This window comes from Crocuta crocuta, unplaced genomic scaffold (assembly GCF_008692635.1).
Source record: "Crocuta crocuta isolate KB4526 unplaced genomic scaffold, BGI_CrCroc_1.0 scaffold636, whole genome shotgun sequence".
NCBI classification, from domain to species: Eukaryota; Metazoa; Chordata; class Mammalia; order Carnivora; family Hyaenidae; genus Crocuta; species Crocuta crocuta.
In genome coordinates this window covers 359,773-371,591 of record NW_027530380.1, presented here as the reverse complement: position 1 = coordinate 371,591, position 11,819 = coordinate 359,773, and the positions used below count along the sequence as shown (strand labels likewise).

General features: G+C 59.1%; 1 protein-coding gene across 5 annotated transcripts in view; it reads left to right on the top strand.

The window, feature by feature from the left end:
* The window catches only part of PPFIA1 (PPFI scaffold protein A1), an 87,108-nt gene that overhangs the window by 46,125 nt on the left and 29,164 nt on the right, over positions 1-11,819 (top strand). For all 5 annotated transcript variants that reach the window (XM_077766515.1, XM_077766514.1, XM_077766513.1 and 2 more), the window contains exons 12-15: positions 542-621; positions 3,308-3,443; positions 5,986-6,209; positions 8,208-8,439. In XM_077766515.1, coding sequence (XP_077622641.1) covers positions 542-621; positions 3,308-3,443; positions 5,986-6,209; positions 8,208-8,439 — 672 coding nt within the window. The remainder of the gene's footprint in view (positions 1-541; positions 622-3,307; positions 3,444-5,985; positions 6,210-8,207; positions 8,440-11,819) is intronic.

Genomic DNA, 11,819 nt, shown 5'->3' with positions numbered 1-11,819 from the left:
CCTGCCATGACAGAGACCTGACTGCCGCTGGGGTCTAGGAAGCTAGCGTGACCCGGGGGTCACTGGAGGGCTCTTGGGGACGCGGTCTTGGGATCCAGGGTTTGGGGCTGGTGACTGCGGCCTTGACCCGTTGTGGTGTTTTTGGTCAACACGTGAGCACACTTGCTGCAAGTAGCTTTTTCATTCTTTTTTAATTGAATTATCGTTAACCCATGTGGTGTATCACTTTCAAGGGCACAGCGTATTGTTTCAGCAGCTCCTCATGTTGCTCTGTGCTCGTCACCGTAACCGTGGTCACCGCGCATCACCGCGCAGAGGCCGTACCATGTCACAGGCCGTGTTCCCTGTGCTCGCGCCTCATCCCCGTGACTGCCTCATCTTCCACCCAGATGCTTCTGCCCTCATCTCCGTCCTCCCTCTCGTCCACCGCCCCCTCCTCCCCTCTGGCAACCACGTTTGTGCTCCACGTTTAAGGGTCTGTTGATGCAAACAATCGTGAACTTGCCTGCAGCACGTGTCGTTGTTGTCTGCTGCTTTGCAGGACCGGCTCCTACTGAACGTGGAAGCGCTGAGGGCTGAATTAGAGCAGACGAGACTGAGAGGCGCCACCCTTCACCGTGGGTATGACATTTCCCAGTTCGCAGATCTGTTCCAGATGCGGCTGGGGGCTGTGCCACTTTGAGCAGCTCGCGGTTACACACTGGCACCGTGGGTGGATAGCCGATGCCGGGGGGGCACTTCCGTTCGCCGTGGCTCTGACATGAACCAGCTCGCAGACCTGTGCGTCAGCACCTGCCGTGCATCTTCGAGAGCGAGCCCCTGGCCACGTGGGCAGTGTGACTGAGTGCTGCTCAGGGCTCCGGTAGCTTAGTAGCTGGTGAGAGGGAGAAGTGAAACATCATTCTGGAGGTCGGGCTCGGACACCCAGCAGGCCCAGAGGCCCAGCGGAGCTCGCAGCCACGGGAGGGGGCGTGGGAGGTAGGGAGCCATTGGTCGGCGTTGTGGTGGGTCAGTTTGCGGCCCTCCTGAGGGTGGCGCTACAGGTGTGGGGATCAGAGGGACCCAGCGTGCCCAGGAGCCGTGGTCCTTTCCACAGGGCCGGTGGGGTCACCGTGGAGTGGCTGCACGGCCACAATGGTGAGGGACACCTTGATATTCACGGGTTAGCACAGTGCTTGCAGTTTTCTATATTTTTTAAAAGACCCTGGAAGAGGATGACACGTAGTCACTTTAAGCATTGGGACAGCTGTGAGTCGTCCGTGTGGGAGTGAGTCAGCTGCTTGCGAGCTACGTTCTGCTGACAGTAGTTGTCACCAAGATACTGAGAGGTTTCTTTGCTTCTTTGTAGGAAATAGTCCCCACGTGAGAGTCCCGCTACAGCTCGAGTCGCTGACGGCCTCCCTGGTGTGCGGGAGGTGGGCCGCTCGGGCCACACAGGGGTCTGTGCAGCTGCAGGCGCGGGCTCCCGGGAAGGTCGAGGGTACCCTGTGGCTGCCGCCTCGAGCCTGCTTGTAGGAAAGAGGAGAGGCCCTCCCTGTCCGTGGGGCCCCCGGAGGGGGAGCGAGCGTGTGTCTGGAGAGGGACGTGCATGGGAGGACCAGGGCACGGAGCCGCAGAGGCCAGTGTCCTGAGTGTCACTGCTCAAGGGCTCGGGGACGTGTACGTGTGAGGAGGCCGAGTGAGCGCACAGCGGAGCACGTGGACATGGTGCAAGCCACTGCCACGGAAGCTGGAGTTCTGCAGGGGCGGAGCCGTGTGGGCACCTGGAGGGTGGCACCGTGGGGCAGTTGTGATGACAGAGAAGTTCACGCCTGCCACCCACTTGAGGGGTGCTGGCCAACGTGAAGGGTAGAGGGGCCATGTGCTCCCGTGCCGCAGAGGGGGCGGCCGTGGTCAAGGGGGGCCTCGCGGTCCAAAGACAGTGGGCAGGCGGCCGGCGGGGAGAGGTGTCTGTTGGAGGCCGTGTCACGGAGGGCTTTCCCGTGTGGTGGTACAGGAGAGGCTGCTGGGTCTGTGTCGCCGTGAGCAGGGGCGGGCCGTGGGGACGGGACTGAGAAGGTGGAGGGCCGGCACGGCCTCACAGTGGGTCTGCGTGTGTGCCCTCCTTGAGCAAGGAGAGGTGGTCCGGGTTGCAGAGGGAAAGAGAGGTGACGGACTGACTCCCACATGCAGGCAGGGCAGATAGGAGGGAGCTTTGGGATAGGACTGGATGCGGGGTGGGGGGCCGGCGGACCCGGGACAGGGTGGCAGAGTTAGGGGGACACTCGTGAACCTCAGAGGAGCCACGGACCATCCCAGACCATTGATCGGCCCCACGGCGGTGAAGCTACACCACTGAGCGCAGGGGAGCGGTTCTGCCAGGAGTGGGGGCCGGAGGAGGGGAAGACGGTGTGGAGTGTGGCCGGCGGGCTGTCCGGACTTGGACGTCTTACAAACGAGCAGAACTCTGAGATGGTGCTTCCCAAAGAACATAGACGGGAGTGCGGCGCAGCGCGGGACGGCCTGTCGTGCTGCCTCCGTCTGCGGGCCGCGCAGGCCCCTCTGGCGGGCGTGCATCAGATGAGCAGTTTCTGTCTCCCGAGACCTTGAGGATTTCTGAAAACAAAGGCAGCCGCTCTCCCCAGAGAGCAGGGAGCCACGGGACTCCCGTGTAGGGTTGAGGTGTGGCGGGTGAGCCCATGGCTGAAGCCGGGCACGTGGGCTTGCGGGCACTCCTTCACCCCTGCTGCCCGCTTCCTGCTCAGAGCCCTTGCCGAGGGGAGCAGCCGACAGCCCACTTCAGCTCTCCATCCTAGGGGCTCAGGGCTCCGTCACCTCTTCCAGAGACTTCTCTGGCCAAGGTTGTCAGTGGTGTGTCAGTCTAAGTGCACACAGGCCAGAGACGCTTTTGACCTGGAAACACGAGGTGAGCTGCCAGCTCCTGTCCGCGGAAGCTGTGAGCTGGGGTTCCCGGGGCTCCTGCCACCGGGGCCTGAGGCGCCCCCTGGTGGCAGGTGGAGGGACACCTGGGGTCACCTGGCCTTCCACTGAGGGTCTTGGCTGGAGTGTCATATAGGTGCACTTCCTGTCAGTCCAGTCCAGCAGGAGGTGGCAGACTGGCCTGGGGGCAGGTCCTGAGGCGGAGCACACGCCCTGCTCCAAGTCCTGGCTGCGGGGCCGCCCCCTGCTGGGCCAGGAGACCCTGTGTCAGCAGGCCCCGCCAGTCCTTGGAGGCCTTTTTCCATGAACTCGTTTTCCAAGTTGAGGGGCTCTGGGCCGGCTGACACAGTTCACGTCTCTTCTGATAACAGCCTTTCCCCTCTTCCAGCCGACCGCACCTGGGCAGTGTCCCCGACTTCAGGTTCCCCCTGGCGGACGGCCCCACGGACACCTACAGCAGCAGCGCGGTGTTGCGGCGCCCCCAGAAAGGCCGTGCGGCCGCCCTGCGAGACGAGCCTTCCAAGGCAAGGATCCCTGTCCCCCATGGGCCCTTGTGGGGACCCCCCCCCNCGTGGGGGCCCCCCCCCCCCAGCCCACTCCAGCGTCACCTGCCTTTTCCTCTGGCCATGAGGCTGCTCTGGAGCTAAACTGCAGAGAGGCTGCTTTCTCTTTCCCTTCCCCCATTCTCTTTTTGCTGGCTAAGAATTTACTTTTTAAGGCTCTTTTTGTTTCTCTTTAAAGAGTAGAAACGTTGAATAATAAGATAGGACCTCCTGCTGAGCACAGCATGATGCTGATTAGTACGGTTTTGAAACGTTAATGAAGTAAATGAATGCGTGTATTCGTTCTTAAGTAAAAGAACATATTTGGAAGTTTAAGTACTTCCATACTTTTGTTTTGCTCAGTATATCTTTACATACTGGTGCATATTCTGAGCAGCGATGGTCATTGAACAGGCTTGGGCCAGACACCATCCTAGACCTAGGGCTGCAGCATGACTGAAAAAACCAGATGAGGGGCCCCCGGGGGCCCCATCGGTCAAGCATCCGACTCCTGATTTCGGCTCAGGTCACGATTGCTCAATTTTTGAGAACGCTCAGTTTTTGAGATCGAGTCCCGCAGCCCCGCATCGGGCTCTGTGCTGACCACGTGTGGAGCCTGCCTGGGATTCTCTCTCTCTGCCTCTCCCCCCCTTAAAATAAGAAAATTTTAGAAAGTAAAATAAAGAACCGGATGAGGGGCCTGCGCTGCCCAGTGTAGTGAGGAGAGACCAGCGGTGAATGGAAAGCAGCAGGCGCTGTGCGTGTGGGTCACCTGTTGCTGCCTGACAGATTCCTGACAGATCACTGCACGGGGTAGTGGCTTAGAACGAGCATGTGGCAGTTCACCATTTCTAGGAACTTCGGGGGGTCTTGGCTCAGGGTCTGTGAGGTTATGTCTTACCTGCTGGGGCAGGGCTGGAGGGTGCGCTGCGGGCTCCCCTGCCTGGTGCGGGGGGGAGACCTCAGGCCCTCGCCACATGGCCCTCCACGGGCTTGGCTGTCCTCATGGAGCGGCAGCGGCTTCCCCGGAGCTGGGGTGGGGAGAGGCAGGATGGAGGCCCCAGAGCCTCGGCTGCGCTCGTCCTGCGAGCTGCACGCCTTCACTTCTGCCGCATTCTGCTCGTGAGAGCCGCGGAGCCAGCCTGCTCAGGGTCGATGGGAGCAGCGAAGGGCTCGTAGCCATGGTTTGAAACCAGCACAGACTGTGTCAGGTTGTAATAAGCAGGGAGAGGAAATTGGGGGTGCCCAGTTGTGGGAGGAGGCGGTGGCCAGGGGGGTATCACCAGGAGGGTGACGTTTGAGCAACGACCGGAAGGAGGGAAGTAGTCGTGCAGATAGATCACAAGGTCCTGCCAGCAAGAGGTGCAGACGGATGGGACATAGAGCATGAGAGAGGGTGACAGGCGGGGGGCCGAGGGGTGGGGCCAAGGGGACACGTCAGGTGAGCTCCAGCCCAGGCCTTAGGAGGCCTTGACTAGAGAGAAGGATTGGGGCCAGGGAGGCACCTTGAGGCTCGGCCCTTCCAGTGTGGCTGCGGGACGCGGAGGCGGAACTAGCGGCCCCGGGGGCGGGGCCCAGTGAGAACGTGCTCGGGGAAGGTCGGGGGCGAGGACCCTGGTGGCCTAGTCCAGGAGCAGCTGTGCTGGAGCCTCTCGCCCGAGTTCCAGAGTCTGTGTAGACAAAATAAGGCCAGCTTTCTGGAGAACTTGAACTCTGCCTGGGAGCAGAGATGCAGTGGTAGCGGGAAGAGGCAGGGCCAGAGGTTCTGTGGTTTCTGTCTTGTCATTTTGGAGGGAGAAGGGAAAGCGTTGAAAGTTGATCATCCAGAGAGAGGGCGGATGATGTCCCTGAGCAAGGCGAGGGTTTGCGCCCACAGGTGGGGTGTCCCGGGAGCTGGGGGGGCGGGCAGGGGGCAGGAGTGCTGCCGCTCGCACACACGCCCTGTCTGCATGCACTGTGCTCACGTGCGCCCTACCCCCTCGGGCCAGGGGGTCTGGGCCCAGCTGTGGGGGCACCTCTGCCACGGGAGGGCGGCCCCGAGAGGAGCAGGGTGCTCCTGCGTCCTCTGCGCTCCTCCTGCTCGGTCACACCTGCCTCGGGAAGGGCGGGCGGGGACGCTCCAGTGGCTGCACACCCCTGCCTGGAACAGTAGCAAGCTGACAGGACAGCAGAAGCTAATGGCTTTGTAGCTGCCCCCGGGGGTGACTGACTGGCACCCACGTATTCTTTTATTTGGGTTTGTTTCTGATCTGGCCATCCCACCACGGGAGTGATGTCACAGGGACGCCTCACGTCCTGGTAGCCGTGGGCGTTGCGGGGCGGTCTCAGTGGAGGCCACCGTCCTCACTGGTGCCCTGCATGCTGCCACCTACATACACATCAGCGGCTTGTAAGACGGCCGTGTCTCCAGCTTCTTCCGGCTTCTGCTGGAACACCTGTCCGGTTCCTGCGAGATGTCTTGTAAGTTTCTCTGATTGCTGCTGTCACTTCCCACCCTTGCTGAGACGGGGTCCCCTGTGCGCAGGTGCAGACTCTGAACGAGCAGGACTGGGAACGAGCGCAGCAAGCCAGCGTGCTGGCAAACGTGGCGCAGGCGTTCGAGAGTGACGTTGACGTGTCTGATGGCGAAGACGACGGGGACGCGCTCTTCAGTCCGGCCGCCCTGCTCTCCCCTGGCGGGCAGGCCGACGCGCAGACGCTGGCCATGATGCTTCAGGAGCAGCTGGACGCCATCAACAAGGAGATCAGGTACGCGTGGCCGGGCACGGCACCGGGGATGACGGTGTCTCTGAGGAATCGTGTCGCTCAGGAACGAGTCCCCCGAATGCTTTCTGAGCATTCCGTGATCATAAAACCCCTTGAGTTCTATTTTAAGCATATTGTGCGGTTGCTCTAGGTTATAGGGTTCAGATCACCAGGGCGTGTGTCCACAGGGGTGGTGTCGGTGAGCTCGTGTAAGATGTGGGGCAGAACGGAGGGCACTGACGGCACAGCCCGAGAGGGTTGCAGGGGCACCTGGCAAGCGCCTGCCATGCTCCCGGGGTCAGCCGGGGTGTGGAGAGCCACGGGCGCATCGGGGACGCCTCCCTGATCCGTGGTGCAGAGGGAAGGCGTGTGGGGCGGGCGCCATGGAGGGTGGGAAGATGTGGAGCGGCCGGCACACCCACTGGTGGGTAGGGAGGAGCAGGGGTGTTTGACGGGGCAGGTGACGGGGGACATAGGGGAGATGTCAGCTCAGCGCACCAGCAAGCGGAAGGTGAGGGAGAGAGCATCCCGTCCACCCCTGTCCAGCCCGAGCGTCACCTCACCCTGCACCCCACAGCGGGTGAGCTGCCGAGGCAGCCGGAGTCCACCTGCCACGGGCTCATCCCCAGCCCCGGATGGAGCCAGCTGGTGTCACACACAGGAGAGCTTAGGGTTTTGGGTTGGCACATTCCCACTCATGCTTGCGTTTTGCTCCCTGAACGTAACGTGTCGACATTGGTCCGTTGTAGAGCAGCAGGTGCTCAGTGGGTGTGTATTTGAGTCATTCTAGGCTCGTCGCTGTCTCTGGGGTGTTTTCCTCCTAGCAGTTATGGTAGCGAGTTTACAAAGCTCCAGGCCTGTGGAGGGAAGAGAATCCAGAGCCCGGCCCGCATGGAGATGGAGGTGACGGGGTAGGCAGGACAGGGGGCCCGGGGGGCCCGAGAGCCACTCTGTCTGGGAGGCCTGAGGCCACGTGGGGAGCGGACACGTGCCAGTGACCCTGCGGTGGATCCAGGTAGTCACTGTCCACATGTTGTTCTTGGAAAGCTAGCACGGGCAGACGTGCCCCTTCCTGCCTGCAGCGAGCTGGTGGCGAGGACAGGGACGCTGGTGGGAGAGGCAGGCAGAACTGTGGGCTCTGTGGAAGCCTCCCCCCCTCCTTTGCCCCCCCCCCATCAACCTGGGAGACAGAGAGGGCCCACACGTCAGCCTTGCTTTTCGGTAGCGTGTAGCCAGCTAAAAGTGATTTTTCTTCATGCAAGTTGAACAGATAGAAATGATCAGGCCTGTCCAGCGGCTTGTTATCCATAACAAAATAAGTGCTCGGGTGTTGTAAACAGAACTTCGCTTGGAAAGGTTGCTGCGTGGATCCCCCGTGTTAACGCTGGGATAACCAGCCACAGGGGCAGATACCGAGAGCACTGTTTCCTGACGCACGTACGTGAGTGGTGAAGAGCGTTCACGCTGTGTTCCAAATTAACGGAGTGAAGTTAGCTTGAATCCAGAAATTCAGATGAGGCTGGTGGAAAATTCCAACAAATAATACTTTGAGTGCGCACTTAAAAATGTCAACTCAACATCTTCATCAAGTCCAGAGACTTCTGCGTTGGGGAACGCAGTCGCTCTATGCATCGGTTCTTTGATTATGTCAGAGTTCCTGATTTCCAGGTGAAAAATAGGCCCATAAATGTGTCTGAGAATTGGGGAGGGAGCAGTTGGACACGTCACAGCCCCACGTACCCAAGAGCTGGCAGTGAGCAGGGCGCGAGGTCAGACGTGGGGGGGGAAGCACCCTTATGGGGCTCCGTGCCAGTCACCTTGTGTTGCACTGAAATCGGGCACAGGGAAAAGATAAGAAAAAGTAGAAGGGTCTTAAAGCACGGTTTGGCACAGCTGTCCTTGGAGTTCACTGACCTCCGTGTGCGCAGCGTGGGAGCGAGCACAGACTTGTCACGCGGGTGCGTCCACAGGTGAAGAGTGACCTGTTTGCTTTCGTTGTAGGCTCATACAAGAAGAGAAGGAGAGCACGGAGCAGCGGGCGGAGGAGATTGAGAGCCGAGTGGGCAGCGGCAGTTTAGACAGTCCCGGTCGTTTTAGGCCGGCGGGCTCCGGCCCCCCGCACCCCGCGTCCACACTCGCGGGCCCCTCCCCTCCACACAGCGGGCGCTCCACCCCGCGGAGGGGCCCGCACAGCCCCGCCAGGGAGGTGGACAGACTGGGGGTCATGACTCTAGTGAGTATTTGCCTCTTCTCCCTGCGGCACCTCCCCCACCCCAGCACCCGCCTTAAGTCCCAGACACTACGAATGTGGTTTTGTCCCGTGTTTCACCCAGAAGGAAATCCAGTTGCTGTCATGCTCAGAGGGTTGAGGATTTGTAACACAGACGGCATTTAAGCGTTCGGCAGTGTCACAGGGACCCTTTAATGGTGCTGGGATGACCGGGTTAGCGGTCATCATGAATCCATCAGAGCTTTTATTTGTGTGTAACTTTGGACATGGGCCTGTGCCGGGCACAGCGGCTCCAAGGGGCAGATTCTTGTTTTCTGGGACTCAACAGCTTCACGAGAGTGAAGTGCCCACCGTGTCCCTAGCTTGTAGGAGACGCACAGAGGGAGTCGGTGCGTCAGGGATGCCCAGCAGGAAGGCACAGGGCACAGTCACAATGCTGAAGTGAAATGACACTTAAGTCGGGTCTCTCGAAGATGCACTCGGCCGCGTGCTTGATGCCAGCTCGGGGGTGAGGCCAGCGCGAGCCACACACGTGGACGGCTTCTGGGGGGCACAGGGGCGTCCTTGCGCGTCGGGTATGGGAACGCAGTGACCTTCGGTTCCTGGTGCAAGTGTGCGGCTCTAAAGAAAGTTGTGGAAGGTGGCCGTATATGTAGCTTGGGCTCCAAGAGCACATTGCCCGCCTCCCACACAAAGTCCCGTTCCCAGCGCTGTTCCTGCACGTCTGTCTGTCGGAATCTGTCCGGTCACCGCCCACTTGCTTCCTAGCTGCCTTGCAGGCCAGCATGTGGTTAGAGCAGCTCGGGGTCACTTCTGTGGCACATGAAGTGGTAACTAGTCCATTTTGTGGTGTTTTGACATAACTGTTTTTATAATTCACCTCATCAGCTAATTAGCTAGTATTTTAAACCCTTTGACGGTCTTATTTGTGGTTTTGTGCTTCTTTCCTCTCAGAGAATTTGTAAGAGTGGTTATGAAAGTGCGCTGTGTGTCGCCCCGTTGTGTTCTGTATGCTGGCTGCCCTTGCGTCTGCCTCCGTGGTTGGTTCTGATTTCCTGTCTCATCCTTTCGTTTGCTGGTCACTATCAGTGCACACCTCAGCCTTGCACCCCTGCCGGCGTGTCATCCCGCCCCTCCGCTCTCTGCCGTGACCCCCCCCCCCTGCCCCCAGCATGCTCCCGTGGCCGTGAAACTGTGCTCTGCGGTGTCTGTGGTCAGTCTTGGCTCGCTCGTGTCATTGCTCCTTTGTCTGCATTTCTCATTAGATGGCAGGGTTTTTGCCCTGACGGTGACAAATTTTACTTAGCGCGTCACTGTGTAACCCGTGTGGATGAGGGCACGGTACACATGATAATATGTAAACGAAGTGTTTCTTGTGAAGAGGTGAGGCACTGGGCGCAGGCGAGCGGAGGCTGTGTGGTGCCGCTGCCCGTGTTTGGGGCTAGACTCTCATGGGCTTCCTGAGCACCAGGACCGCCTTCCACACGGAAATACGGGACTCCTACGACTGGAGGGGGGTCCACCTGTCATCACGTGTCTGCACAGGGCACCCCCTTTAACCAGCGAGCTGATCTTCGAAAAGTTTCAAATCAAATTCTAGGTACGAATTTCGCATTCATGTCCAGCAGATCATTAAACAGAGTAGATTTGTTTGGGGTTATACTGGGTGTTAGGGAACGGCCGGCCGGCCGCGTCCACTCCACTGGGCTGGTGCCGTAAATGCGTAACATGGTTTCAACACGGAAAACAGTTACAGAAAAGTTTAGAATGGACAACTGTTAGATCTCTTTATTATACAGGATGCCGTGTTTTAGTAAGTTGTGTATGCTGTAGTGGAATTTAATCTCCCTGAGAAATAATTTATGCTTTTCCTAGCAAATGTTGAGTAACATATTATGTTTAAATTTGTGGTGGAAAAAAGTTCTATTTTCAGTACTGTTGTTTCTAAATCTTATCTCAGTTATATCCGTTCTGTTGTTCTTTTTAAAATATATTTGCCTGTTCTGGTCCTTGAACATGTAACTCCGGAGTGTGCAGTAAATCTGATTTCTCTTCATTTCTTTGCATGCCTCTGTCAGCCTAGTGATTTAAGGAAGCATCGTAGAAAGGTAAAGTGTTTAGTAGTGTGCCCTACCTGTGTTTGTCTGTGGCGTAAGTAGAGTGCCCATCGCTTTGCAGAGAGGGCACTGTGGCTGGGTGACGGTGAGCAGCCGGCCCGTCCCGGCATGCCCTGGAGCCACTGGGTGCTCAGGTGTGGCAGCTGGTTTCCATGGCGCCTGCGAAAGATGCGAGAGCTCGCCTTTCTCATTTGTCTCTTCGTCACTGTGTAGTTACACGTGATATAGAAGTTTCTAGAAAAAGGACTGAAGCAGAGCCAGGGATCTTAGATTTGGGGATTACCAGTTTTGACAGTCCTAGCCAGCAGTGTTCAGGTTGCTCTGAGAGACCACTGGCTGCTGTGTGGAGCACTTCGGGAGTTCGTTACCTCACCCTCACATACCCCCTGCGAGCCATGGATTGTATGGTGACCCCACTTTCCAGGTGTGGAAACCGAGGCCACAGTGCTGTGCCAACACTGGCCACATCACCACTCTGCCATCCAGCCCACCTTTGCTCAGGTGCCTTCTCTCCTGCACAGTGTCCGGGCTAGGGCGGGGCACCTCCTTGGTCCAGAGGGCTGTGACTTGGGTGTCCCCATTCTCAGGGGACATGCCATGCCTCAGGACGGAGCCCTTGAGCAGAGCGTCTTTCTCATAACTGGGATGCTTTGCTCCCTGGACCCTGCCCCTGTCCCAGATGTGCCCGGCCACGCGCTGACAGGGCTGTCTCTCGGATAGGGGCTGGGCGGCCACGGTGGGAGCCCTTCCACCGCGCAGAGCCATGTGGCCGTATAGTTCAAGTGCCAAGTGCCAGCTCTGTCACTGGTGGCTCTGTGACCTGGGTGTGTGAATCACCCTCTTTGTGCCCTGGTTTGCTCTCCTGTTAAGTGAGGACAGTGATGGCACCATGGTCCTCCGGGCAGCCACAGACTGTCACCGTCGGTGCCCGTTCCACAAACCAGGAGCTCACACCGGCACCTGGGCATAGAGCACGCCCTGCAGTGTGCAGGCTTATGTTTGCGTTTTCTTCAAAGGAAGGGAAGGGCATGGGATGAACCCCCAGGCAGAGAGCCTGCTCCTGGAGCTCGCCAACGGCTACTTGGAGGGCTCTTCGGGGGGCGTGAAACCAGGTATGTGTGCAGAGGGTGTCAGGTCGGTGTAGACAGGGCCAGCAGAGGCCATGCACCTCCCGGAGCCCCCTGGCCTAGTTGAGACTGAAACTGCCCCACATAGGCACTGGCCTGGGGGGCCCTAGAGTGGGGCGGGGCTCGCCTGTGGACTGGG